General features: G+C 53.5%; 12 protein-coding genes across 18 annotated transcripts; 7 read left to right on the forward strand and 5 right to left on the reverse strand.

The window, feature by feature from the left end:
• Positions 1–2,661: 2,661 nt before the first annotated feature.
• On the forward strand, positions 2,662–5,220 carry H257_11688 (TKL protein kinase). Its single transcript, XM_009838686.1, has 14 exons — positions 2,662–2,737; positions 2,818–2,866; positions 2,921–2,993; positions 3,044–3,109; positions 3,162–3,293; positions 3,367–3,536; positions 3,579–3,738; positions 3,805–3,855; positions 3,978–4,077; positions 4,132–4,228; positions 4,340–4,403; positions 4,475–4,763; positions 4,888–4,971; positions 5,065–5,220. Exons 5-14 carry the CDS (start codon positions 3,271–3,273, stop codon positions 5,212–5,214), a joined length of 1,188 nt encoding a protein of 395 aa, XP_009836988.1. The 5' UTR covers positions 2,662–2,737; positions 2,818–2,866; positions 2,921–2,993; positions 3,044–3,109; positions 3,162–3,270; the 3' UTR covers positions 5,215–5,220.
• Positions 5,221–5,752: 532 nt separating this feature from the next.
• Positions 5,753–6,794, forward strand: H257_11689 (hypothetical protein; the record flags this gene model as incomplete). The annotated part of the gene is made up of 3 exons (XM_009838687.1): positions 5,753–5,934; positions 6,020–6,104; positions 6,168–6,794. The coding sequence occupies 3 exons, from the start codon at positions 5,753–5,755 to the stop codon at positions 6,792–6,794; spliced, it is 894 nt and encodes a 297-aa protein (XP_009836989.1).
• A 393-nt stretch (positions 6,795–7,187) lies between these two features.
• H257_11690 lies at positions 7,188–9,218 on the forward strand. 2 transcript variants are annotated; one of them, XM_009838689.1, is made up of 9 exons: positions 7,188–7,314; positions 7,384–8,000; positions 8,059–8,111; positions 8,160–8,221; positions 8,268–8,411; positions 8,451–8,537; positions 8,589–8,674; positions 8,766–8,856; positions 8,928–9,218. In XM_009838689.1, exons 1-9 carry the CDS (start codon positions 7,198–7,200, stop codon positions 9,111–9,113), a joined length of 1,443 nt encoding a protein of 480 aa, XP_009836991.1. In that variant the 5' UTR covers positions 7,188–7,197; the 3' UTR covers positions 9,114–9,218. The 2 variants fall into 2 exon arrangements, with proteins under 2 accessions (XP_009836991.1, XP_009836990.1); XM_009838688.1 differs by having other exon boundaries at positions 7,194–7,314; positions 8,268–8,537; positions 8,928–9,212.
• A 394-nt stretch (positions 9,219–9,612) lies between these two features.
• H257_11691 (hypothetical protein) lies at positions 9,613–10,623 on the reverse strand. Its single transcript, XM_009838690.1, has 6 exons — positions 10,364–10,623; positions 10,211–10,301; positions 10,045–10,155; positions 9,871–9,995; positions 9,780–9,812; positions 9,613–9,698 (listed from the first exon to the last, which is right to left on the reverse strand). Exons 1-6 carry the CDS (start codon positions 10,598–10,600, stop codon positions 9,633–9,635), a joined length of 663 nt encoding a protein of 220 aa, XP_009836992.1. The 5' UTR covers positions 10,601–10,623; the 3' UTR covers positions 9,613–9,632.
• Positions 10,624–10,737: 114 nt separating this feature from the next.
• H257_11692 (hypothetical protein) lies at positions 10,738–15,819 on the reverse strand (the record flags this gene model as incomplete). The annotated part of the gene is made up of 8 exons (XM_009838691.1): positions 10,738–10,944; positions 10,989–11,117; positions 11,166–11,297; positions 11,356–11,793; positions 11,874–12,352; positions 12,400–12,840; positions 12,888–14,878; positions 14,939–15,819. 8 exons carry the CDS (start codon positions 15,817–15,819, stop codon positions 10,738–10,740), a joined length of 4,698 nt encoding a protein of 1,565 aa, XP_009836993.1.
• A 105-nt stretch (positions 15,820–15,924) lies between these two features.
• On the forward strand, positions 15,925–16,359 carry H257_11693 (hypothetical protein; the record flags this gene model as incomplete). The annotated part of the gene is made up of 1 exon (XM_009838692.1): positions 15,925–16,359. The coding sequence occupies one exon, from the start codon at positions 15,925–15,927 to the stop codon at positions 16,357–16,359; it is 435 nt and encodes a 144-aa protein (XP_009836994.1).
• A 60-nt stretch (positions 16,360–16,419) lies between these two features.
• H257_11694 (hypothetical protein) lies at positions 16,420–18,494 on the reverse strand (the record flags this gene model as incomplete). The annotated part of the gene is made up of 8 exons (XM_009838693.1): positions 16,420–16,670; positions 16,722–16,812; positions 16,866–17,132; positions 17,178–17,267; positions 17,319–17,534; positions 17,593–17,870; positions 17,926–18,248; positions 18,304–18,494. The coding sequence occupies 8 exons, from the start codon at positions 18,492–18,494 to the stop codon at positions 16,420–16,422; spliced, it is 1,707 nt and encodes a 568-aa protein (XP_009836995.1).
• Positions 18,495–18,539: 45 nt separating this feature from the next.
• H257_11695 lies at positions 18,540–19,548 on the forward strand. Of its 2 annotated transcripts, XM_009838694.1 has the most exons (3): positions 18,540–18,770; positions 18,828–18,886; positions 18,932–19,548. In XM_009838694.1, exons 1-3 carry the CDS (start codon positions 18,620–18,622, stop codon positions 19,433–19,435), a joined length of 714 nt encoding a protein of 237 aa, XP_009836996.1. In that variant the 5' UTR covers positions 18,540–18,619; the 3' UTR covers positions 19,436–19,548. The 2 variants fall into 2 exon arrangements, with proteins under 2 accessions (XP_009836996.1, XP_009836997.1); XM_009838695.1 differs by lacking the exon at positions 18,540–18,770 and having other exon boundaries at positions 18,771–18,886.
• Positions 19,549–19,594: 46 nt separating this feature from the next.
• Positions 19,595–20,792, forward strand: H257_11696 (hypothetical protein). The gene is made up of 2 exons (XM_009838696.1): positions 19,595–20,707; positions 20,772–20,792. The coding sequence occupies exon 1, from the start codon at positions 19,670–19,672 to the stop codon at positions 20,630–20,632; it is 963 nt and encodes a 320-aa protein (XP_009836998.1). The 5' UTR covers positions 19,595–19,669; the 3' UTR covers positions 20,633–20,707; positions 20,772–20,792.
• On the reverse strand, positions 20,746–22,509 carry H257_11697 (hypothetical protein). Of its 5 annotated transcripts, XM_009838698.1 has the most exons (7): positions 22,479–22,509; positions 22,099–22,433; positions 21,886–22,049; positions 21,736–21,829; positions 21,326–21,423; positions 21,149–21,276; positions 20,746–21,103 (listed from the first exon to the last, which is right to left on the reverse strand). In XM_009838698.1, exons 1-7 carry the CDS (start codon positions 22,486–22,488, stop codon positions 20,943–20,945), a joined length of 990 nt encoding a protein of 329 aa, XP_009837000.1. In that variant the 5' UTR covers positions 22,489–22,509; the 3' UTR covers positions 20,746–20,942. The 5 variants fall into 5 exon arrangements, with proteins under 5 accessions (XP_009837000.1, XP_009837001.1, XP_009836999.1 ...); XM_009838699.1 differs by having other exon boundaries at positions 20,746–21,276; XM_009838697.1 differs by having other exon boundaries at positions 22,099–22,485.
• A 175-nt stretch (positions 22,510–22,684) lies between these two features.
• On the forward strand, positions 22,685–23,356 carry H257_11698 (NADH dehydrogenase [ubiquinone] iron-sulfur protein 8, mitochondrial). Its single transcript, XM_009838702.1, has one exon. It carries the CDS (start codon positions 22,711–22,713, stop codon positions 23,305–23,307), a length of 597 nt encoding a protein of 198 aa, XP_009837004.1. The 5' UTR covers positions 22,685–22,710; the 3' UTR covers positions 23,308–23,356.
• A 10-nt stretch (positions 23,357–23,366) lies between these two features.
• H257_11699 (hypothetical protein) lies at positions 23,367–24,212 on the reverse strand (the record flags this gene model as incomplete). Its single annotated transcript, XM_009838703.1, has 3 exons — positions 23,367–23,716; positions 23,787–24,060; positions 24,117–24,212. The coding sequence occupies 3 exons, from the start codon at positions 24,210–24,212 to the stop codon at positions 23,367–23,369; spliced, it is 720 nt and encodes a 239-aa protein (XP_009837005.1).
• Positions 24,213–24,234: the final 22 nt, after the last annotated feature.

Consider the following 24,234-nt stretch of genomic DNA (forward strand, 5'->3'; position numbering starts at 1 on the left):
ATGATGATTCATTATATGATCCTAGTGATGATTTAGACCTTGATGTCAAAGAAAAACACAAAGGTGAAAGATTTTGTTTTATTGCTGCAATTTTAAATAGTGGTTGTATGGAAAGTAAGCTTTTAGCGTTAGGTATATTTCAAGGTGGCAAACGAACTGGTAGACCTGAAACCAAGGACTATCATGGAATGTTTGACCATAAATATTTTGTCAGTTGGTTCGCTAAACTTCTAAATGAAATGGAAGATAATGGTTTGAACAATGCTGTTATAGTGATGGACAATGCAAAATACCATAAAGGTCTCCCTATAGATACACCTAAATATGGACAAAAAAAGATTGTCTTACAAAATGCATGTACGGCCTATGGAATTTCATTCACAAATGAAACAAAAGCAGGACTGTGGAAGAAACTTCGCGTGCACGTCGACAAAATCAAGATTGAGGTTGTTGCGATGGCAGAGGCTGCAGGTCACACGGTGACATACACGCCTCCTTACCACAGTGACCTGCAGCCTATCGAAATTGTGTGGGCCATTGTCAAATGCCAGGTACTATCGTGATTCAATTTACTATCTACATTACTTTACCTTTGACAAGGTTGGGCGTCAGTACACCCAAGACACGACGTTTCATCAAGTCCTGGTAAGGCTCAAGGAAGCCTTCAAGGACCTCAAGGCTAGCAGCATCAAGGGTTGCATACACAAGGCCAACCGGCAGCTGTACAAACTCGAGGAGTACGTCAAGCAGAAGCAAGACGAGGACGCAAGTGGCAACGTGAGCGACAGCGAGAGTGACAACAATTCCGACAGTGATAGTAGTAGTAATGAATCGAGTAACTCTGAATCAGAGACATAAAAATATAGTGCATTTTCATTGGCTGATTACAAGTATCCAGTTGATGGGTTGCAGATTGTAGCTTCTCATAAAAACTCTCTAACATTTGATATATTTTTGCCTGACCCCCTCCACGCTGTCGACTACTGTTAATTAACTCTAAACAAATCATATTTATTTGGAAATATTCGGAGAGCATAGTAAAGATAAGCTTCTATTTAAACGACTGATTATATTTCCCTTTTATTTATTGTAAGCTATGCGGAATATGGTAATAGTATTAATTTTGACAGTAATTCGATGTCAACATTTACTGTTCGCTCAATTAACAGGCAGGCCAGGGGAAAATGTACAAATTTTGGTCATACTATGATTTTCAAACTTCGTCCACAGAGCTCAGTAAGCCACAGAGATTTCGGAACGCGTCCTTGACTATTCGGCCATCTTCACATGCCATTTGCACGCTTTCGGAGGCCGGAACAACCGCGAAAACTTGCATGGCCCATTGGCCCTCGATGGATTCAACGGCCGCTCTGCGCGTGTCATTGGACACATTTTGGTTCTTTCTTCCAATGGAATGCCAGTAAAAATGTCAGTAACGTTTTTGCATACTTGTAGAACTCAAAATGGATTAGTCAGATATTCTTAGATAATCAATTATCCTATATATTGTTAATAACCACTCTGGCCTTTTCCGGTCGAAAGGCTGTTCCCATAGTAGCTCAAATCTGATTTTAATCAGAGTATTGATAAAACTAAAACTACAGGTACTGTACTCGGACATCACATCTGCACTTTGTTCCGATCCAGGAAGTAAATCCCCATTGTCCCAAGCTCGTTGGGATAGAACAGCGAGGTTAAATCGTCGAGAAACAGCTCCAACCGTGTTGAATGACATGCTCCCACAAGATAGGGCGATGCTTCACTTGCCGCCATTATCCCGTTGTTGACTGCGAGGATGCATGCAAATGCGCTTTAAATCATTTGGTCTTGGACATTCACAGAGAGCTTCGTCAACAACCAAAGCAAACCACATGTTTTGGAGGTATTTCTACGTGTGTTAATCTGAATGCCTTTCAGTTCATTCGCGTCAACCCAAAGGTCAATCTCCGATGCTCGTCAACACATGTGGTACTTCAGTGGTTTGGGACATTCTAAAGAACGTACAACTATGTTACAGTGGTAGAGTCTAAGTTCGCTGATGTGGCTGCTCTCATGCAATTGGATGAAACATAAGTAGTTTTTTTCCTATTTGTCCAACAAAACGTTCTAGTACCATCGCATGATGGCGAAGCATTGGCTCACACGGAAGAATCTCTAACTCGCACGGATCTTCGTACTTCTACTTGAAAGCATTTACGCGTGTTCATGAAGGTGTATTCTGTGAATCCCGAGAAGGGGGTGGCATCTGCTAGACGGTGGGAATAGTTCGATGTCGATACCTCCATTTTCCTACCGTGAAAAGTGAATATAGTTCCCGTGGCCTTTCTGTTAATTGTAAGAAGAGAGGTCATGTTGAGTTGAGCGATCTATTGGAAGTGTCACCCAATCACAACACGCACCCTTTCGACTCGAACATTTTTAAGCTGCTGGCCCATGTCAACGTACTTCATGCACTCAATGCTATCAATCTCGACGATGGCGTTGGTTCTTGATGCGTCTGCCACCGCCACCACAGCGTCGTGCCCGTACTCTGCCTTCCGGACCACATTCACTCGGTCGTATTGCGGTCAGTCCGACGCTGTACTGTGCATAGTGGACAGCAATTGCAAGGTATGTCTCGAACTGCCCCAACATTCTCGTTGATAATCTTTGCGATCCCACAGGAACTCGTGTCATATTCGCGTCGGAATGTGTTCAAGGACCTTGTCACGTCCGTCGATACCCCTTCGCCTTACTGGTACAACGTACAACAGTACTTCTCCGTTGTATTCTTTCTTGTGTCGAGTGGCACCCAAGCGTCATGATACACTTCTGCAGGTCCAGCCGACTACCTTGCGGAGCTGCCGCTTCTCTCCAGCACATACATGTACGCTGATGTCAATTCCATGCATCTCTTTTCGCATGACGTATGCGTTTCTAGCCACTTCGACAACGCCAACTTGAAAGTCGATCTCTTTTGCACGGGCGAGGTTCCGGCCGACGCTGTCCGTCTTGTACGTACAGTACATACATGCATCACTATCCAAATGCTCATGTCGGGCAGGTCTGTGGCGGGCAATGGCCTCTCGGACCTTCCCGCGTCCATTCCATACTCGTTGCTGACAAACTTGTACGCCAACTATGTTTCTCGTTCATCTCTTCTTTATCATCGTCTGTTGTAGCGACGCATCCAACAACCAACTTACAAGCGTCGCAAACATCGACTTTCGGCATGCCACAGACTTGACCTTTACAGGCAACCCAGAGGTGGCCACATTTTCAAAGGTGTTGATGGCATCCCAGCTCATGTCGTTGTACGAATATATATATTTCCACGGACATTATTCGATGGGAGAATAACTTTTCTGATCGTGTGGATTTCAACAGGAACTTTGGGACCGCAGCTCTCACGACGTTCCTCGTGGATGAATCGTCGTTCCGAGCTCTCGACGCCCTCCCCACTACCTTCCGCGTCGGCTCGATCGACGTGTCCGGCTCGTGCCGGTTGCCCAACGTCCCGCGCTTCGTCAAGAAATACACGATTTGTGACATTCGAGGTACTTGTCCCCGCCCGGAAGGGACTCACCTCGACATGTTAGATCCGTCGACATCGGACGACGCGATCGGCAGCGGACGGCCGTCGGCGCACCCCAACTTTGGCCTGATTGTGGCGCTGGCCCTAGGCGGCGGGTTCGTATTGGGCACCGCCGCGTGGGTTGTGTACACGCGCCGCCGCCACGTCACGGATGCCTTGCACAAGTCGTACCCATCTGTCGTTTGTTCGAACTACAGTGGTACTTGGGATAACCATGTTGCATCCCATAGCCACCTCGAGAAGAATGATGTGCAACGACCCACACACATTACAGACCACGCGTGCGTACTGTATTTCGTTGGACTATATGAACTAATCTAGTATATAGATAGATACATGTTATATAGATAGTCTAGTATATAGATAGATACATGTTGCTTATTCAAATGTAAATTGCGTGTAGATCGACTGGAGGGTTCAGTTACCAAGACACGTCGAGCCAACGCAACCTACTCGGACCATCCACATCATCCCCGCCAACGTCAACTTTCTTGCACATGGAGGTAGTGATGACGTTATCAAGATATGATTGCGTCATCATTTTTTTGCTTGACTAGGAACTAGCTCTGATTCGACAGGAAGAGTCCAAATTGAACAAAACCAGAGTCGTCGCCCAAGGCGCGTACGGCCAAGTGTGGTATGGCGAATACAAAGGTAAATCACATTCTCTCTTAAGCTGATGGAATACATATATATGTATATATATGTATTTATATATATTTGTATATAAATATTTATATATATATATATTGTGCTTACTGTTAGGAGCCCCCGTAGCGGTCAAGTGCATGTTGCCTGGCAAACACGAGAAAACCGACGTACAATCCCTGTCGACGAAATCACCCTCACGTCCAAGTAGTACTAGTACGACTACTACTAGTAATAACTATCTCTGACTAGGTTTGTGAGTCGATACATTGTCCGAACGATTGGCGCGAGTTGGTCGACCCCGGCGACGTTGGAGATGGTCGTGGAATGGATGGACAGGGGCGACTTGAAGCACGTGCTGGACCAGTCCAAGCCATCCATTGCATCAGTCCAACCTCGGAAGGACGAAACGACGTTTTTTCCGTGGAGCGACAAGGTCCAGTGTATGCTGGCGATTGCGGAAGGGCTCGTGTATTTGCATTCGATGGACGTGATCCACCGCGACTTGAAATCTCGCAACGTGTTGTTGGACTCTCAAACGGTATCGCATGCGACAGTGTCACATGTTTCTTTGAAATCGAATTTTTCAATGAAAAAAATATCTATAAAAGGATCAATAATATTTACGATATATATATATACTAGTATATAATGGAACGGGCTAGGGCACCAAGTTGACGGACTTTGGGGCGTCGCGGGAAGCCAACAGCGAGACCATGACCATTGGCGTGGGCACGTATCGATGGATGGTACAGTCAGTCATTTATTTCCTAGTAGTTTCCTCCTACTACTTGTAGTAGTCCTAGTACTAGTACTAGTATAGACGTTTGCCTTGTGTGTAGGCGCCGGAGATCCTCAAGGAGAACTACTACACTGTCGCGGCAGACGTGTACTCGTTCGGGATGGTCATCACCGAGTTGGACACGCATGCAATTCCGTACGCCAACAAGATCAACGGAAAAGGTAGCCATGACAAACGATGGGATGCCTGATATCTTGACAGGCAAACCGTTGGTGGACACGGCGATCATGAGCATGGTCATCCACGGCGAGATCCACCCGACGATGTCAGGGCAGTGTCCCCCGTCGGACCTGGCGCTGCAGTGCCTTGCCTTCGAGCCAGAAAACAGACCCACCGCCATGCAAGTGGCGGCAGTGGTGCGGGTGCACCTCAAGCAGATGGATCAACTATAATAGCTATGTACGACAGTGCACACTCCACTGTGTGAGTCGTCAGTGTAGGAAAGAGAGCTAACGATTACTAGAGAAATGTCGTTAGCATAACACCACTAGTATATTATGGTACTACTTAATTGAAGGAATGATACAGTTTGGGGTTTGGTTTGAGATTGATCGGGGGGAGGGGGGGGTCGGCGCTTATCACAGTCCCAACTGTCGTCATATCTCCCCTCTCAATGCCTTCGTGATGGTGGGACAATGGGTGTGCACTTCAATCTTCCAACGGTCACATATCCATCTAACTGGCTTTGACGATAATATGATCATTCTTGGTTTCCCCCCGCCCCATCCATGGTTGGTGCTGCTGCTGCTACAGCGACGGACGCCATGTTGCGCAAGTTTCAGATCGCCGAGTTTTCCGACATTCGATTCACGTCTCACGTGGGGCGGCCATTCGACGTCACGATGGCCACGATGAACGGCAACTTGCCGTTGCGTCTGTGGCTTCGGTGTGTGGACACAGACACGAAATGGTGTGTTAACTTTGTCGTGGAATCCTTAGACGATTAACGGAAATTTGTGTACGTTGTGGGAGTGGTGGTGATGGTGATGGTGTAGGGAATGCACCGTGCACGACACCACACTGGAAGCCACGGGCAAAGTGTTTGTCTGGGACAGTTCGCACGTGATCAACGCCCTCCACGTGTGGCCTTGCCTTTGTTTCCCTTCAACTATACTACCACGTTTTGCTCATGTATGTATGCAGGTTGCGTTAAGCCAAAGCAAGGCTATGTGTCCGGGGGCCACCTTTGTCCAGTTGGCGCTGGTCCTACTAGAGCAAGGCTCGGCGAGGATGGTGCTCACTATCGACCCCGACTCGCCCCTCGGGTCCACCTACACATTTCCCCTCACCAGGTCGGTTGTCGCGCCCATGACGCTGATGCAAACCGCCATGGACAAACTCGAACGAGAAAACGACGTCCTTCGCCGCGCCATCGCGGCGCCGGTGCGCTCCGTGTCGGTGGTCGCCACGTCCAAGCTCAAAGTCCCGCGCGATACGTTCCTCACTTGGTCGGTGCTTGGTTGGCTCGACCCGGCCCAGTTTGCACTCACCCCCCTCACGGACGCGGTGGTGCTGGTGCAGTCCGGCAAGTACTGCGTGACGGTGCAGGGCCAGTTTGAGCACCGCCATGGCCACAACGCAATGGTGCTGTTCGTGAACGGGATGGCGGCGGCGGCGCCGCCGGGAAGCAAGGCGGTGGACGTGATGAACATCACGCATGTGATGGATGTGCCCGCGCATGCATATGTGCAGGTGTTGCATCGAGGTGGGAATTTCTTAAAGGCGGGCGCAACCTTGGGCTTGTACTGGCTCGGTCCCTCAACGACCTAAGGCCACGGTTTTGGCAACGGTAGCCTTGGAAATGGTGGGTGATCCCGACGGAGAAGAAGCTAGCTGCCTGGTGACTATATATGTGTAATACACAAGAAGAATGCCCTTGGATCGATGCTGTTATTGGTATTAGTATGGAGTGTGCACGTGGCAACGATTCGTGCCGCCGTACTGGACGAACGAGGGACAAGGTCTGACTGATAGGAGCGTTATGAATATAGGAATTCGTCGGAGAAAAGTGTGCTTTTTAAATTCGTTTTCGCATTGAAAAACTAGAAAAGAAATGAAAATAAGAAAACGAACACGTTTTTTAAGACCAGACGCAACACTATAGGTATAAGATGAATCAAGAGTGATGATCTCCTCGTTCTGCTAATCGCGCGAACATATTGCGTTGTTGTCGATGATGAAACCATCGTTGCGGAGCGATGCTGTCGCCGCCGCCTCGTTCGATCGATCAGCGGCATTCATGGGCCACGAGTATGCCCTGGAAGCCGAGGAGAGTGCCCAGGCTGGAAATGTGCGTAGATCAACAACGTCCATGTCCATCAGACGTTTAACCTCACGTGACCTCGATTTGTGCCTTTAGCTGCGACGAGCGGAACAACTCGAGCGGCTCGCCAGCAGCAGCTACCTTCGCGCAATGGAGGCGGTGCGGCAAGAAGACAACAAGACGCGCGCAGCATTGAAGCTCATTGCCGACAACCACGAGCAGCGCGCGATGCGGTGGCATCGGACGCTCACATTGAATCAGAGTCCGCATGCCTCGTCCGTTCCGTCCCACATCACTATCGCCGCCACGGCAACACCGACAACCTCCTCGGTGCCGCTTGATCATCTCACGTCGCCAACCACCGTTGCTCCTCCTCCCTCGACGGCGCCTACCACGGAAGACTACAACTTGCCGCTGCAGACGGCCGCGTCGGAGATGGAGGAGTTGTTTGATCGCTTGAAGGCGTTAGGTCTGGGCCCACTTCCTTCGACACGCCACTCCTCACAGTCTCATCCTTCCCCGGGTCACCATCCTTCACAGCCGTGGATGAAGCAGCACTTGAGCTCGGACTTGGGCGATTCGTTCTGCTTGTTGCCGAAAGCCAGCCATGGCAAAGGAGCGTCGTCATCGTCGTCGTTGGCTGCCCATCGTGTGGATGGCGGGGCCACGTTGAAGGCGGCCGCGGCCCATCGCATGAAGAACCAGCGCGAAATGTACGCTCGTTGTCCGCGAATCAATCATCCTCTCATCATGGCAATCTCATATGGGAAGGTTAATGGAGAAGCAAGGAAGCGGAGGGGGCAGCGGCCGAAGAAGCGCGTCGGGTATTCGAGTTGACCTACATTCATCACATCCTGATGTGGCACATGTAGACAGTACGACGGCGGAGAAGCCATCCATGAGGCGGCCATCGGCATCGGCGGGTGCTTTCGACGTAAGTTGCCGTGTTCTGTCGCAAAGGTCACCATCTTCACTCCCAGGGATCATTAACGACTGACGGCTCGACGATCATGGACGCGGAGATGGAGCAGCTCAGGACGGCGCTGGCTCACCAAAAGTTTGAAGCGAATCGGTTGATGCATACTATCAAGACCCTCGGCAGCGAAAACGCCAAGTTGATTCAAGTATGTCCGAGACGATATATAAATAGTAATGTGTGGCAGGACACTGAGTCGATGGCGCGGCTGCGCGAAGAGAACAAGCGGCTCGTGCACGCCATGGACGAGTTCAAGACGGAATACCATCAAAAGGCAAGGATATACCGCATTCGACATGTCATAACGGATAGGGACGAACTATAGTTTGCCGTGTTGAAGCGCGCGTTGGAGGAGTGGCGCCGCCAAGAAGCAAGTCGCCAGACCACGCGAAGCCACGACCTAGCGAGACTGTACGTCGAGTTAGTTGTGTACTACCTAGTAGTAGTACTACTACTAGTAGTACTTGTTGTTGTCTGGGCTACATAGTTAACAGAGCCTTAGGGAGTTGTCGTCGTCAGAGTCCAAACTGGAAGCCGACATGCAGATCTTGCGCGACGAGTTGGCGGCTGCGACCGACGCCAGTCGTCAAAAAGTAGGTTTCCCATGCGACAGAGTTGAATCGGTACCACGATGATGACTGTGACCATGTTGGTGGGGTCATAGGACGTGCAGTTGCAGCGGTATGAGACGTGGTTCAAGTCGCTGAAAGCGTCGGCCAAAGCCAAGCAGCAAAGTCGCGACTACTCGAATGCTGCAGACAAAGACGACAGAAACATGTCGTTCGATACGATGTCGCAGATGCCGCCACCAGGGGCTGCCTCGTCGTCGTCCACGCGGCGGGATCTGTGAGCGACATGCACACGATCGACATGGGAGAAGACGGTGTCGCATATCTAACGTGTCACATGGGAAATAATACCTTTATTATGTTATGGTATGTGTGGTCAATTCCTATCGCCGGACCTTCGAAATTTCGTATAAAATTAAGTTTAAGAGGTATCTTTGTGACTCCAATGCAGCAGTCAATCTTTTTAGCCAATCATATTGCAACCATCATTCTTTGTAGCCAATCATACTCCTTTGCTCGATTTGATTTCATCAGTCCCCCAAATAGGCAAATTTCACTGAAAAGCACAATACTCCGTAGTACAGTGTACTCAGAGCAACATGTATGCAGTTGTGTGTCTGTGATGTAAACCAAGATGATGATGGCAGTATGTGTCGTCGTTAAAGGGAGGGAATACAGCTGTACCACCCTTGGATGTGTATGTGATGTAGACCACCACCATCAACGTGGTGGTCTACATCACATACACATAAAGAGAGGGAATAACACACCACACTTGAAGACTGCAATGGGCAATAGGATTACAAAATGCCATAATGGCGCTCGAATGCGTTGAGGAGGCGGCCGATGGCTTGGGCGCCACTCATCTATGGACACGCCACGTCATACCATGAGTTTTCAATGTCAGGATTGAGATATCATATGTGGATGGACAGACGGATACGTACGGGGTATTCCGAGAGCGACAGCATTTCGTCGATCTATCCGGATGCCATATCGGTAAGGATAAAGGGGGGGCGGTATATAATATAGACGTACGTAAGGACACATCTCCATGGTAATATGGCCGTGGGCCATGGCGCCGAGCACAAACACGACGGGCTCCTTGGGCAGCTCCGTGGCAAACTCCCACGGGTCCACGAGGTCGCCAGTGACCGAGCAGCCTGAAATGGGCGGATGAGTATGAGAAGAACGAGAAAAAGGCGATGGTACCGTATTTCTTGCAGTTGGGGGGGAAGTGCGCGTCCACGGGGTTCTGAATGACCTTCAACAATGTGGTCTTGCCGTCGGACGATCGAATCTTTAACGCATGCAGCAATTGGACTAGAAAGCGACAACATCATAAGGTGACGTCCAGATGGAGAAGGTGTGTGCATACCCATGAGCCCGGCGAATCGCTTGTACGTGCGGGGAATGCGCATCTGGGAGCTCACTTGTATCAACACGCCTTTGGAGCTGCGAATGAACACCTGCATGACATGTCAGAGGTGGAAGCTCATGTGAGACGACGACCATCGCGAGTGTGACGAACCTTGAGATGACCGGCTTTGTTGAGCGGACTGTCGAGCAGCGCCATGAGTTCTTGGTGCAAAATGTCAGGCCGCGACGCCGTCGGGTCCTTGTTGTGCTTCTTGTGGATACCCTTGTGGTCGTCGCAGTTGAGGAGCTGGTACCCGCGTGTGGTCTTGACGGTCTCGAGCGCCGCATTCTCCAGCACGACAATCACTTGGGGCTTCGTGTCCAGCTTGGCATTCTTGGCAGACGACATGATGTTGGTGGCTTCAATCAAAATGAAAATCGACCCCAATAGGTTTTGCGCGGCACCAATCGAATCCGGGTATTATATTTAAGAGGCTTTTCATATTATTGCAATGTACAGGGTATTTTATTTAAAGAGGATTAAGTCTAAGAGGATATACAAGCGCACAGCAGAATGAGCAACATGGCCAACATGCCACGTCGAGCGGCAGCGGCGGACGTGATAGTGGTGGACGCAACCGGCGACGAAGCTCCTCCATTAGGAGACTTGGTGGTGTTGGGGGATGTAGAAGGGATGGAGTTTGTCTCGTTGTCGTACGACGGCGACTCTGACTGCCAGATGCTACGGCTCGTCTACTGAAAGTTAGGGCATGCTTGTTAATGTAAGGTCTGACTACCTCATGTCCTTGCTGCCATAGCTGCACAGATTGAACTTGCACGTTTCTCACACGCACGAGACCTGCATGTTGAATGAACGAGGCCAACGTTGATGAGCCCGTTAAAGCGCCGCCCGAGGTCGTCAGGGACTACGACATTCCGCTTAGCAACAAGCAGAGCAGTGACAGACAGCATACCTCGAGAGAGGAGTAGATGTTGCCAACCGACGACGCCAGGGCAAGTCGCAGGGTGACGAGACTGCCACCCAAATCCGACGTCGAGTCGACTTCCGCGTCCACAACAATAGCACTTGGATCGACCGATGCCACCTACACCGCATCCCATATTCATATTCCTATTTGTCCCAGGTGCATGGTGCATACATACCTTAGACGACGCCGCGGGCTCATCATCATTAAGGAAGGACATCAATCCATCGCGGAACGAATTCACGACTTGCTGGTTAAAGTAAGGTGGCGAGTAGCCGTCGACGCTCAAGACTACATTCACATACGCCTCTTGGTCGTTTGACGTTTTCACGCATCCACCGAGAAGGCGTGACGTGGTGGTGCCATTCGGGCATGGGGAGCACGTCGCCGAGTCCGGCGAGAGGCACGTCGACCCAGGGTCGCAGGAACACGCGATGCACTTAGTAGCTCCGCCGGACGAGTGGTAGCCAGACGCACATTGCACACAGCCGCCGGCGGCGGCGGGAGGGGTCGCGTAGCCCGGCTTGCACTTGGCCAGCTCACACTGGCTAGACCCTCCAAGGGACAAGTACCCCGCGGCACACGGCGAGCATTGTTCGACTTCGACATCTGAGCCCTATTCGAACATGTACACGTGAGATATGCTGTATTTGTCGATATAATGCAAAAAGGAATGGAAAAGACAGCGTTTCATACCGCTGGGGAGCTGTAGCCGGCGAGGCAGTTGGTCGGTTTGCACTCGACACTGCCACCGGGCGAGTAGAACCCAGCCGAACACACTTGACACTTGTGGACACTGCGATACGCTCCAGTGACGTTGGAGGCCCAACCAGGGGGACATGCCATGGGCGCGCAGTCGAAGCCCCCGCCCGGCGAAAAGTGGCCTGGCTCGCACTCCTTGCAGCTCCCCGTGGCGGACGCAGCCCCTGCCGGCGACCCGCTGCCAGGTTCGCACGTCGTCTTGGCGCATTGGTCGGCTCCCCCGGCGGCGAACTGCCCGGCACCGCACTCAACACACGATCCGTTGGATGAATTGGCCCCTCGAGACGAAGCAAACCCCGGGAGGCACGTGGTCGGGTGCAAACACGCGCTGGTGTCACCTGGCGAGTAACTGCCCGCGACGCACGTTACACAATCGGTTACAGCGTCCTTGGCCCCCGCAGCTGCCGACGTGCCTGTGTTGCGATTATAAGACAAGTGCTCGTGGAAGACAAAGTCATACCTGGAGGACAAAGCGTGGGCTGGCATTGGACGGCGCCGCCAGGACTGAACGACCCTTGGGGGCAGATCGCGCACGACCCGTCGGGGCTGTCTGCCTCTTCCGGAGACGCGTACCCCGGCAGGCACGACGTGGCCTTGGTCACACTGCCGCCGCCCTCGCAGTATGTGCCCGCCCCGCAGATCGTGCAGTTCAGCACCGGGTCCACGGCTCCAGCCAACGCCGACGTTCCGTGCGCGCAGGTGGTGTTGGCGCATTGAGACGATCCTCCATGGCCAAATTGGCCTGCTGGACACACCTCGCAGGTGTCTCTTTCGTTGACGGCCCCTGGCGTTGCCGATGCTGTGCCTGGCGCGCAAGTGGTGGGAACGCATGGGTGGCTCGATCCTGGCGAAAAGTAGCCGCGTTCGCACACGGTGCATGCGTCGCGAGGCGAACTAGCTCCTAAATCATGTGGTCAAAACACATTCAAATGAAAAAGAGTTGCGTGCCTGCGACAGAGCCGGTGCCAGGGTCGCACGTACACGGAGTGCACGCGGCGGTTCCGCCAGGACTGAAGTACCCCGCGACGCACGCCACGCACTGCCCGGTAGCTGACGTGGCGCCACTGGGGGCTGCGGTGCCAAGCGGGCACGTCGTATCTTGGCACTGCTTGTCGCCGCCGAGACTGAACTTGCCAGCCGGACAGATCGTGCAGTCGCCTTTGCCTTCGGGGAGGAACCACCCTGGCGCGCAGGTGCCGGGCTCGCACTGGTCGCCCCCGCCTGCGCTGAACCAGCCCACGGGGCACAGTTTGCAGCTCCCTTTCTCCAAGTGGATGCCGGTGGTCGACGACGCATATCCGGACGGACACGTCGTGGGTTTGCACGGCTGGTTCTGGCCCAGCCCATAGGTTCCCACAGGGCAATCGAGACAGTCATCTGTCGGCGACGTCGCGCCTTCGACCGTCGCCTGGCCAGGCGGACACAGCGCCGGCTTGCACACCGCCGCGTCCGCCGTCGAGTAGCTTCCCCCGCGGCACAACGAGCAAGAGTTGGTTTGTTCTGGTGCGAACGACCCCGCCGGACACGACACTGCATCGCAGAGCGCCGACCCACCGGATGCGTATGTCCCCCACGGGCATCCCTTGCAGTCGGTCGCGTGGACCGCGCCTTCGTTCGCCTGCCATCCGGCCGCGCATGTGGCAGGCTGGCAGGTCGCGTCGCCCGCCGCCGCAAAAAAGCCCCTCGCACATGGAATACAAGGGCTCGACGTGCCTTCCGACGAGTGGCCGTCCGCGCACGACTTGCAGTCCGTCACTGGATCCACGGCGTTGGGTTTCCCGCTAAAGCCAGGCGCACATTGCATGGGCTGGCACGAAGCGTGGCCGCCGGGAGAGAAGAAACCGACGGCACACTCGACGCACGTGTCTGACGGATGGGTGGCGGTCGTGGCGTTGGAGCTTGAGCCCGGGCGACATGTCGTGGGGGTGCAGGGGAACGAGCCTCCGAAGCTGTACGACCCCGCACCACACGGAGCACACGCATCCCCTGTGGAAGCTCCAGCAGGGGCGCCGAACCCCGGTGGACAGGCAGCATCCTTACACGTGGTGTTGCCTCCACTGGAGTACGTTCCCGCCGCACAGAGCACGCAGTCGGTGGGGGTTTCCGCGTGGTCGACGGTGCTGCTGCCCGCCGGACAAGTAGCATGGCCACAGGTTGCGTTGCCGCCAGGACTGTAGTGCCCATTCAGACATTCCACGCAATCGAACGCGTGTAGGGGGGGCGACTTGGGCTCAAAACCCACCGGGCACGTCGTGGGTTCGCACGTTGTCATGTTCTTGAGCGTGTATGTGCCGGACGGACATGGCGCACAGAGGTCGCTGCCGCCTTCCGAGATGTACCCGATGTCGCACGCGACACAGTTGGCGACCGCATCCGACGCGCCGTCCAGACTTTCCGTACTGGGGGGACATTTAGAGTCTTGACACGGGACGCCCCGGCCCGGGGAAAACCGGCCGGCCGTGCAAATGGAGCACGTTTCGCCGTCGTCGTTGGGCTCAAAGCCAGGATCACACGGTGGACTCATGCATAGACTGGAGTTGCCGAGCGAGTTTTGGGCGTGGGGGCATTTGGAGCACTCGGTGGGTCCGCCGGCGTGGTCGTTCGCTTCAGTGCCTTTCGGACACGTGGCAGGCTCACATGCGACGACGCCACCAGGGGAAAAGTACCCGCGCACACACGCCACGCAGTCGTCTACTTGCGTGGCAAGTGCGTGGGGCTCCGTCCCAACTGGACATGCGACTGGCTTACAAATGGCGCTATCACCGGTAGAAAACGTGCCCACTGCGCACGCGACACAGTTGCCTATCGGGTCAGACGAACCAGGAGGTGCAAACAACCCAGGACTGCATTTCGCCGGCGCGCAAATCGAATCGGCATTGGCATACGTACCATTGCCGCACTGGGTACATACCGTAGCGGCACCACCAGGTGAGATCCATCTATACAAGGGGAATCAAACGTCAAACATCGTTGGAAATGCAACGGTACGTAGTTTGTACCCAGCATCACAACGCTTGCAACTGTCCACGCCGTCCCAGGCCAAATCCACAGCCACAAAGCCGGGAAGACACGTGGTGGGCTCACACACGGACGATCCGCCGGTTGAAAACTTGCCCAGTGCACACGGGTCGCAGTCTGAGATGGACGACGGGGCCGCCTTGGGCTCTGTGCCGCGAGGACACTGCATGGGCTCGCAGGTGTTGGTTCCACCCGCAGAAAAGGTTCCGATCGCACAAGGCAAGCAGTCTGTGGCATTGGTGGCGTGGGCCGTTGGCTCCGAGTTCAACGGGCACTCTAGGGGACTGCACACGCCATCGCCTTGGAGGCTGAACTCCCCAAACGCGCAGTCGTGGCAGACGTCGTTGAGGCCAGTCGAGTACGTGCTGGCGGGGCAGGCGGTGCATGTTTTGGTGGCATCGGTGGCCCCGACGGCGTCACTGTAAAAGCCAGGAGTGCATTGGATGACTTCGCATGGAGTTTCGTCGTCGTGATCACTGTAGTATCCAGGTGGACACGTCATGCAGTCCGTGACAAACGTGGCGCCAGCTTTCGGACCTTGGCCAGTGGTACACTTGACAGGGCGCTGACACAACGCCGTGGACCCGTCTGCCCAGCTCCCAGCACGGCATTCCATACAACTATCAGTGGCAGCGTCGTAGCCAGAACCAGGGGAGCAGAACGAGGCATGGACGCCGGTGGTGGCAGTTGTGAGAAGCAACCACGTCGCGACCGCAGCAGACACTGCCGCCTTTGCTGTCTTTCTCATCGATCCAATCGTCTTGGTGCCAAAGTCGAAATAGAAGTCTTCATGACCGCGATGTGTCGAAAGGTCGCGATATTTGATCTTTCGAACACGTGTCAGCCAATGAAAACGCAGCATTTCCGTCGAAGATTTTTTGCATAACTATGCTTCCCATCGGCCATACCAGAAATTCGAGCAATACTACCAAGTGTGAACTCCATGGTGTTGGCTTGGACATTGATCATGATGGTGGCCATGGCGACGGCGCAGCAGCTTGGAACGGTGACGCCGCCGTCCCTCCGCACAATCTATGTCTGCTCATCCAGCGATGCCTCACTGAATGGCGTGTACCAAGTGGAAGAGTCCCTTCGATCCGACGATGTGCCAGTGTTCACCCGCACAGACCAAGATGGCGACGATCTCGCAACACACGATTACCGCCTCTTTCGGCACCAGGGCTACTGGTCGTTCGCGAACTTCGCGTCGTGGCCACCGGATGTCATGTTCCGCTGCGACCCGTACCGCAACCATCACGAAGACAACGTAGCGTGCGAGAAGGGCCAAGCCGTGCCGCCTCTGAGTGGGTACACCGCCCGACAAGCCGACACCACCTTAACCGCACCTCCCACGCTGCAGCTACTCCCGTGCGCTCTGCCATTGGCCATATCGGACTTGTAATCACGTTTATATTACGTTGATGCATACTGCCTTCTGTCATAGTTTTTCGTTCGTGTGAATCTAGTTCCATGCCACGGCCAACTCTTCGGCGCGGAATGCAATCTTCGCCATAAGAGCTACATGATCCGACGAAAACGTTTGATTTGGAAGCCAATGGTGCTGCCTTCGTGGGTTCGGAACCTGCAACACGTCTGGTGACCATTCGCCCATGTAAAGGGGACCTTTTCGATGGCCACCTTGTCGTCTTGGTGACGATGACGTGGCATCGCCTGCGCAGCCGTGCCATCGCTCCGGTGCGTAGCTTGCATAGTCTAGCCCACCATAAGCAACACACTTCTTTCCCCCAAGGCCGAGTAACTAACCAGCATCCGGCACGCTCACTGGCTCCCTCGCGTCTTCGCCAACCAGGGATTCCAGTGGAGGCAGCGACAGCAGTGCCACGGCGGCCAATTCCTGTCGCATTTGCGTCACCACATTGTCTCACATAGAAGGCTTATTGACTTTACCTTTTTCGAGTAAAAAATGTAGTCCACCGTGCCCGTGAAGACGTGGTCAGAGTAGGTAAAGTCCGGCTCGCCGCCGTTGTAGTACTGAGCGTAGGCGCTGTCAAATACTTCAAAGTGCACCAGTTTGGCCTCCCGGTCGCCCCGTACATGCACCGAATCGTAGGGGTCCCCCTTTGGGAACGGAATCAAGTGGCTAGGGCGTGGACAGATGTCCGTCCGGATCTGGCCGTCCGTGAACCGAGGCGTCTTCCCAGAGTTGTATGACACCTACCACCAAAACTATGGCCACGTATGTCTAATCAGACTGTATACCTTGAAGGGGGAAATGGCTATTGGAGGCATTCCAAGTAGGGGAAGCAGCACCAGTGGTGGTTTCAATAGATCTTGTCTTGTCCGTTGTGACTGGTAACATGTTAACCGTCAAGTACAGAAACCCCAACGACTTGCATCCACCTGGACGGTTTGCAGTGGCTGCGACGGGAGACTGTACTCGCTCCATCCCGCGGCATTCCTCGCGGCAATACGAAACTCGTACGTGTTGCCAGCGCTTAACATTGTGACTTTGAACTCGACTTGGGCTGGGTCATCTAGCTCGATCTCGTGCGTGAAGCCGACGGTGGTGCTGCCGTTCACTCGGCGAACGAAACGGTAGCCAAGAATTGGTCCATGCTAACCACATATAGATAACGTCATCACGCTCAATTTGTATTGAGTAAGATCCCCGTACAGAGGAGACCGCAACATCCCAAGACAGGGTAATAGTGCTGGTGCTCGGATCCGACGCCTTCGGGGGGCTCATCCGGGCGGGCGGCTCTGGCGCGGGTCGTGGCCTCCCTGTGCGCATGGTATGATACACATGGCTCATAGGAGTGGCGTTGAACGAGCCAGCGACGACGATGGGCAGGTGGAAATCGGCATTGAACGCTTCGATTTGAGGACATAAGTAGGCCAGTTGGTGTTGCCGGACGAGGTCGAGGTCGGGATGGCTGGCCAGTTGGACGTTGGCTAGGGCATGTTGCAATGAACGTGGTTCTTAAAACGAGGGAAACGGTTGCTGTACCCACACAGAGGGCGCTGGGAAACTGACACTGCTCCCACGGCTGCAGCGCAACAACCAACGCCACGTTGTCTTGCTGGAGCTTGGCGGCGAAGTTGGCGGTGACGCTCGGGTCGTTGCAAAGGTCATTGAGGTCGAGTCGCAACGTGTGGAAGATCTGAAAGTACATGCGGCGGAACGCAATGACAAGCCCGTCGTCAAAATGGCCGGTGCGTTGATGGTACACGCTGTCGTAGCCAGCCTCATTCAGCCGCGGGACCCACCACAGCGTAAAGTCGTCGACTTCTTGGAGGCACAGAACGTCGGCGTTGTAACTCAAGAGTTCCCTACAACAGTGATGTGGTGGTCAGTTGCAACTACCTGAGGTTGTAGATGTCGGACTGGAAGATCTGCTCCTTGCGCTTGGTCGCGGTGAGGACGGCAGGGTCGCAGTACGGCTTGTAGTCGGGCGTGGCGTGCATCTGGCGCATCACGTTGTATGTGAGCACGGAAACGCACTCCCTTCCTTCATGCTCGACAGAGGTCGCAGGAACCATGAGACGACCGCCATACTGAGCCGTAATCGAATCCATGTGGCTCTAACGGTTAGAAATCATTGCTATATCGAATGATATGATTGGTAGAGTGGGAACCAATCAAATATCGCGACGTTTCGCCCCAAAGGTTGCAAGAACAACCAGCAGCGAAAGGGCCGTCGATGGAGCGAACGCCGCCGTCACCCACGCGAGCGCCGGCGGCGGGGTCCCCAACGCGCTTGTCACCGAAGAAACCTTCCATCAAGGACATCGCATCAACCGTACCGGACATTCCGTTGGACTACTCGTTCATGAACTTATCGTTTATTTTGGGTACGGTGACTGAATCGTCTGGACGAACACTTCTTTAAGACATTACTATGGAGGTAGACATTCTCAAGGAAGAGCCTGTGTCAGGAAGGAAGAAGGCTGAAAATGCTGGCGTGGCGGTACGTATGTTGTCCTCTACACAAATCTCATCGCACCTGAGATAGATTGCGCCGCTTCCAGTCGCCATGGACGCCGCCACGACGGGGTCGTCTCCACGCACTCCATTCAAGCCCCCTGTGTCGATTCGACTGAACAACAACTCGCTGACCCACATCGATGACTTGGACAAAGCCCTCGACGCCGTCTTCGTCACACCTGCTCGACTGCAATGGATCGACCTGAGCGGCAATGCCATCGAAAGCCTTCGCGCGAGCTCGTTTCTGCCCTACTTGGAGCTCACGACCGTGCATTTGCATGCCAACGAGCTGTGCAAGTACACGGACATTGACGGTCTTGCGGTCCTCACGAAGCTCCGGCACTTGACTTTGCATGGTAACCCCGTGGAAGAGAAGAAGCACTACCGCAACTACACCATCTACCACATCCCGTCGCTCCTTGAACTCGACTTTAGTTGTGTCACCAAGCTCGACCGCGAGCGGGCCGAGACATGGAGCATCACGTATCGCAAGAAACTTGCGCGGAGGCGAGGCGAAGACGTCGACGACTGATGTACCGATCCGCTGCGGGCTGGACTGATGTCGACAGTTACACTTTGTCCTTGCTGGCAGGCTTATTGTTTTAAACAGTTAATCTCATACAATATCCAAGTATACAATTGTCATTGTAAAGTATTATTATTGCAACATGTGTTGACAGGTTTGTATTTGCAGAAGCGTAGCGCCATCCACTAGCGCGATGCCACACCATCGCAATCCTACGTTTGACCAACGTAGCTTGAGAGCATGACCATGGGCGGCAGGGGAGTCACCGCCGTGGCTCTGGTGATCCCGTCGCTGTATGCGTTGTATGGGTGGTACAAGTGTTGTGTGCAAGAGCAGCAGGACGTTGCCGCCGACGACGACAGCGAGGACATCACCCCCACATACAGCAATGGTCCCGTGTCTGTCATATCCGCGGCACGGATAGATGTCACCGGTGACACCCATGTCCGTTTCCCTGCGCCGTCCCGGCCATCGCATCCGACGGCGTCTTCTCCTCCGTTGTCGACAGTCCTGTACACCAGCCGCGGCGACGTCGCCGTCAACGTCCAGGACGACAACTTGCTCAGCAACGCAGCGCGCGACTACTTTTCGGAAGTGACGGACGTAAATGGCCAGCATCAAGAGAAAAACGACCATGTGACCCTCCGCCGGTCGGACTTTGATGCGATGATGGGGTTTGTCGCCAACCACCTGCGCGACCTCCCTCCCCACATCGCGCTGTCCACAACGTCATACTCCATTGCGCCAGGCACCTCCCTGGGCACGATGCTGTCGAACATCGCAACCACCGCCGGTCAAGCGGCCATCACCCCACTGTCGCAGATCATCCTCGTAGTAGACGACAGCGACATGCATTCTTCGTACTGCTCGTCCAGCGGAATGGCGGTCCCTCCACCAAAGTCTTCTGTCGCACGGGACATGGTGCAGTCTTACCAAGCAAGTCGTGGCCTCTCGAGTGTTTCTAACACGGTGGAAGCAGCAACTTTGTCCACAACTTGTCACCACATGCCAGCCACGCCACCGACGACGACAACACTAGTGCATGTGAAGGGGGTTCCCGATTCTCGAGCCTTGAACCAAATAGGGCGACCCGCGGTAACCAAGGAACGGCCTGCCAGCAACTCTCTGGGCATTTGGGAGCGTTTGTTTGGATCTTCAGCGTTACAGAACAACGCTGACCAGTCGTACTTTGTGTTTCATTGACGAGCTCGAATGATGTTATCCACATGACGTTATCAATAAAAAAGACTCCCATATTGTGCTTTCAAGCTAAATTTGGTATTTCGTCCAATCCTCCTGAAATATCATCGTCCGATGCAATGTTGAACTCTTTGTGAAATAGAGAAAGATTGGCAATGCACCACCGAATACACCCACGTGCAATTTGATTGGTCGAACGTCTTTTTTCGAACATTTCATTGGCTACTTGGGTCCGTCGATTGTCCATTTTGAAATCAAATGACCAATAACATTACTGATTACGCCGGAGTGTGATAGTATCATCATGAGCGCTTTACAACGTGATGACGTTAGCGTTCACAAGCGATTGGAAAAACGCGCCGTGCTGAGACGATCCCACCAGATACGACAAGGTCGCGCGTTCGTAATAGTCGCTTTGCACCGACAAGTTGAACAAAATGTCTTCGATCAAGATGGCCTTGCCCACGGAAATGCCTGCCGTCACATGACGTTATCGTGATCACGTCATCACTCACGTACCAAACGCCACTTTGACGTGGGTGAAATGCACATGGAAATGGTAGTACGACGGTTGGTAATGCACAAAACACCGAATGCTGCTTGCGGCCACGCCATACTTTTCCCAAATTAGCGCCAAGCCTTTGGCCCTACAGCATACATACACTCACGTTTCTGTCGTCGTTCGTGCGAAACTACCGCAGATTTTCAAGCAACGGGACATGCGACGCCCGCAAATCCCGCACCGATCGAATCGAGCGATCCATCACGATCGCTAAACAGTACAAACCCTCCACCTACGAAATACAAAAGAGACGTTAACGACATGGTAATGTCATATATATTGTCGATTCGAAATTGCAGTGATTGCTCAATCGAATGAGCAGAATCACCAAATACATCGGCAGACAATCGATTGACCAATCAAAACCCAGAATCAAGTAGCCAATCAAATCCACTCTTCGACCGATTCATCTTCGAATTAGTGTGTTGAATTAAATTAGTGTGAAACTGGGCAATCTTTACATACAAAAGGCCGTACAAAAAATCGGTCGATAAATTTGGCAAAGAATCCGCACCAAAGGGTAAAAGGACAATATATATCGTACGTGATATGGCGCGTTCCATTTTGTGTCGGGTAGCAACACAAAACCGGTTTTCGCATCTCGATCTTCCAACAAGAGCTTTTCGGTTTCGCTCGTCCTAATGCCAGATCAACATCACCATATCGTGGTCGATATATCGAGTAGCGGTAGTACCGTTCGAGGATGTTGTACACCCATTGGATTTTGTCAGTGGGGATGCTCTCAATGTAGGGCAACGTGATGTCCTCGTACACTGCTTGGGTTTCCACCGCCATGTAGAAGCGTTGTTCCGTGTGCTTGGCAATGTGGGCGGCGGTCGCGGGATAGATCATGGTCACCTACGGACAATGGTGATGAGATCGGCAGGGGTCTGTTGCTCTGACGTACCCGAAGCGCATCGTTGTCGCCCGACAGCACGCCAATATGGTTCGAGTACACATCGTTCTCATGAGTGCGTCGCAACGTTAACCCATGGATCAACCCAAGGGCATCCCCGCGACCGAACTTCTGCTTCTGGAGAACTAAAAGCACCTTGTCGGGGCTGCCAGGAAAGGTCCCCACGACACAAAGCTCCGAATCCATCGCTTTCGTAATGTCCTCCAGTTGGAACGTGGTGAGGTCCACAGCGCTGGGTTGCTTGCGGCGGCGGCTTTGAAGCACGTAGATACATGACGATGCAAGGACGCACAAGGTCGCCACAACGAACGGGCTCGTCGGATCTCCTAGGGGAGCGTTGGTCGTGTCATGGAACGTCAACTTCATCGTACCAGCGGCCATCGCAAAATCGCAAATTGTCAAGATCGACACTTGTGTTATTTATTTGGGTTGGCCATACATTCCAGCAAGCAAATTTTATTTATATTTTTTGTGATCTTTGGGCAGAAAACGCTCTGTGATTGGCTGGTATTTCAGAAAAGTTATATTTTAGCCAATCAAATTCCGTAGAGAGTGCTCATTTGATCTCGACCACTGACTGAGCAGGACTTCGTTTTGAGCAAGATGCTGACTCGAGCTGTGGCCCGCGGCGCAGCCGCCCGCGCTCCGTCGATGCGTGCGGTGACGTGTGCGTCGTTCTCGACGGACTCTTCTGTAAAGAAGCCCACCTTCAATGAAGTCGTGGACAAGGCGGCGAACCTTTTCTTCTTGGGGGAGATTGCGCGTGCGACCTGGTTGGCTTGGGAAATCCACACCCAGAGAAAGTCGACGATCAACTACCCGTTCGAAAAGGGTCAGTTGTCTCCCCGCTTCCGCGGCGAACATGCGTTGCGCCGATACCCCAGCGGCGAAGAACGCTGCATTGCGTGCAAGTTGTGCGAAGCGATCTGCCCCGCGCAAGCGATCACGATCGAAGCCGAGCCGCGCGAAGATGGCGCACGCCGTACGACCCGCTACGACATTGACATGACCAAGTGCATCTACTGCGGGTTCTGCCAAGAAGCGTGCCCCGTGGACGCGATCGTGGAAGGGCCGAACTTTGAATTCGCGACCGAAACGCACGAAGAGTTGCTCTATGACAAGGCCAAGTTGCTTGCGAACGGCGACAAGTGGGAGTTTGAAATCGCGCACAACTTGTCTGTGGAACAGCTCTACCGCTAAGTACGGAAGGAGCCATATAATACTAATGCATTTATTGTGCAATTGACGACCCCTCCTCTTCATTGCGTCAACGCAGTGATCTTCTTGACGATGTCGTCCACGCGGGCAGATTGCGTGAAGAAATCGAGGAATTCACCACTGGGACTGATGAGGTACATGACGATGGAGTGGTCGACCAGGTACTCTTCGTCGTCCTCGCCGTCGTCATCGACGTCGGACTCGTCGGCCTTGGTGAAGTACACGCGGTACGCCTTGGTCACGTCCTTCACTTGATCGGGGGTGCCCGTGAGCATGCGCAGCTTCGGATGGAAGTCCTTCTTGTACGCTTCCATCTGCTGCACTGTGTCTCGCGCTGGGTCGACCGTGATGAAGAGCGGTTCAATGTCGACGTTTGGGATTTTGTCCAGCACTGACATCACGCTCCCATTAGAATCGCATACTGTACTCGGGCAGGAACATGCAGAAACGCATCCTCCTACCGTCGCCTAAGCGCACCAGCTCGTTCGGACAAATGTCAGGGCAGTGCGTGAATCCAAAGTACAGCAGCGTATGCTTGCCGTGGAAAGACGCGTCCGTGACACACGACCCAGACTCGCAGTCGACCAACGTCCACGGCCCGCCCAAGAGAGGCTTCCCCACGGACGTGACTTTACCTGTCGTCTGGGTTTGCAGTCGCTCTTTCTCGGTGTGGTAATACGCCAACGCACCGGCGCCGATCGCGCCAGCCAGCGCCATGCTAGCCCACGTAATCGGCTATCGTACGAGTGAGCATCCAGCCGAGACATGGAAGGCTCGATGCACGTACGTACCCCCGTGTTGGATGTGTTCACATGAGGAGGAGTGCTCTCCTTTGACGAGAATCGCCGCACGCAGCCCTTGGCTTGTCGCGCAACTTGCCGCAACATCGTAGAACACCAATGAACTGAG

Source organism: Aphanomyces astaci, assembly GCF_000520075.1.
Source record: "Aphanomyces astaci strain APO3 unplaced genomic scaffold supercont1.35, whole genome shotgun sequence".
Lineage (NCBI taxonomy): Eukaryota > Oomycota > Saprolegniomycetes > Saprolegniales > Verrucalvaceae > Aphanomyces > Aphanomyces astaci.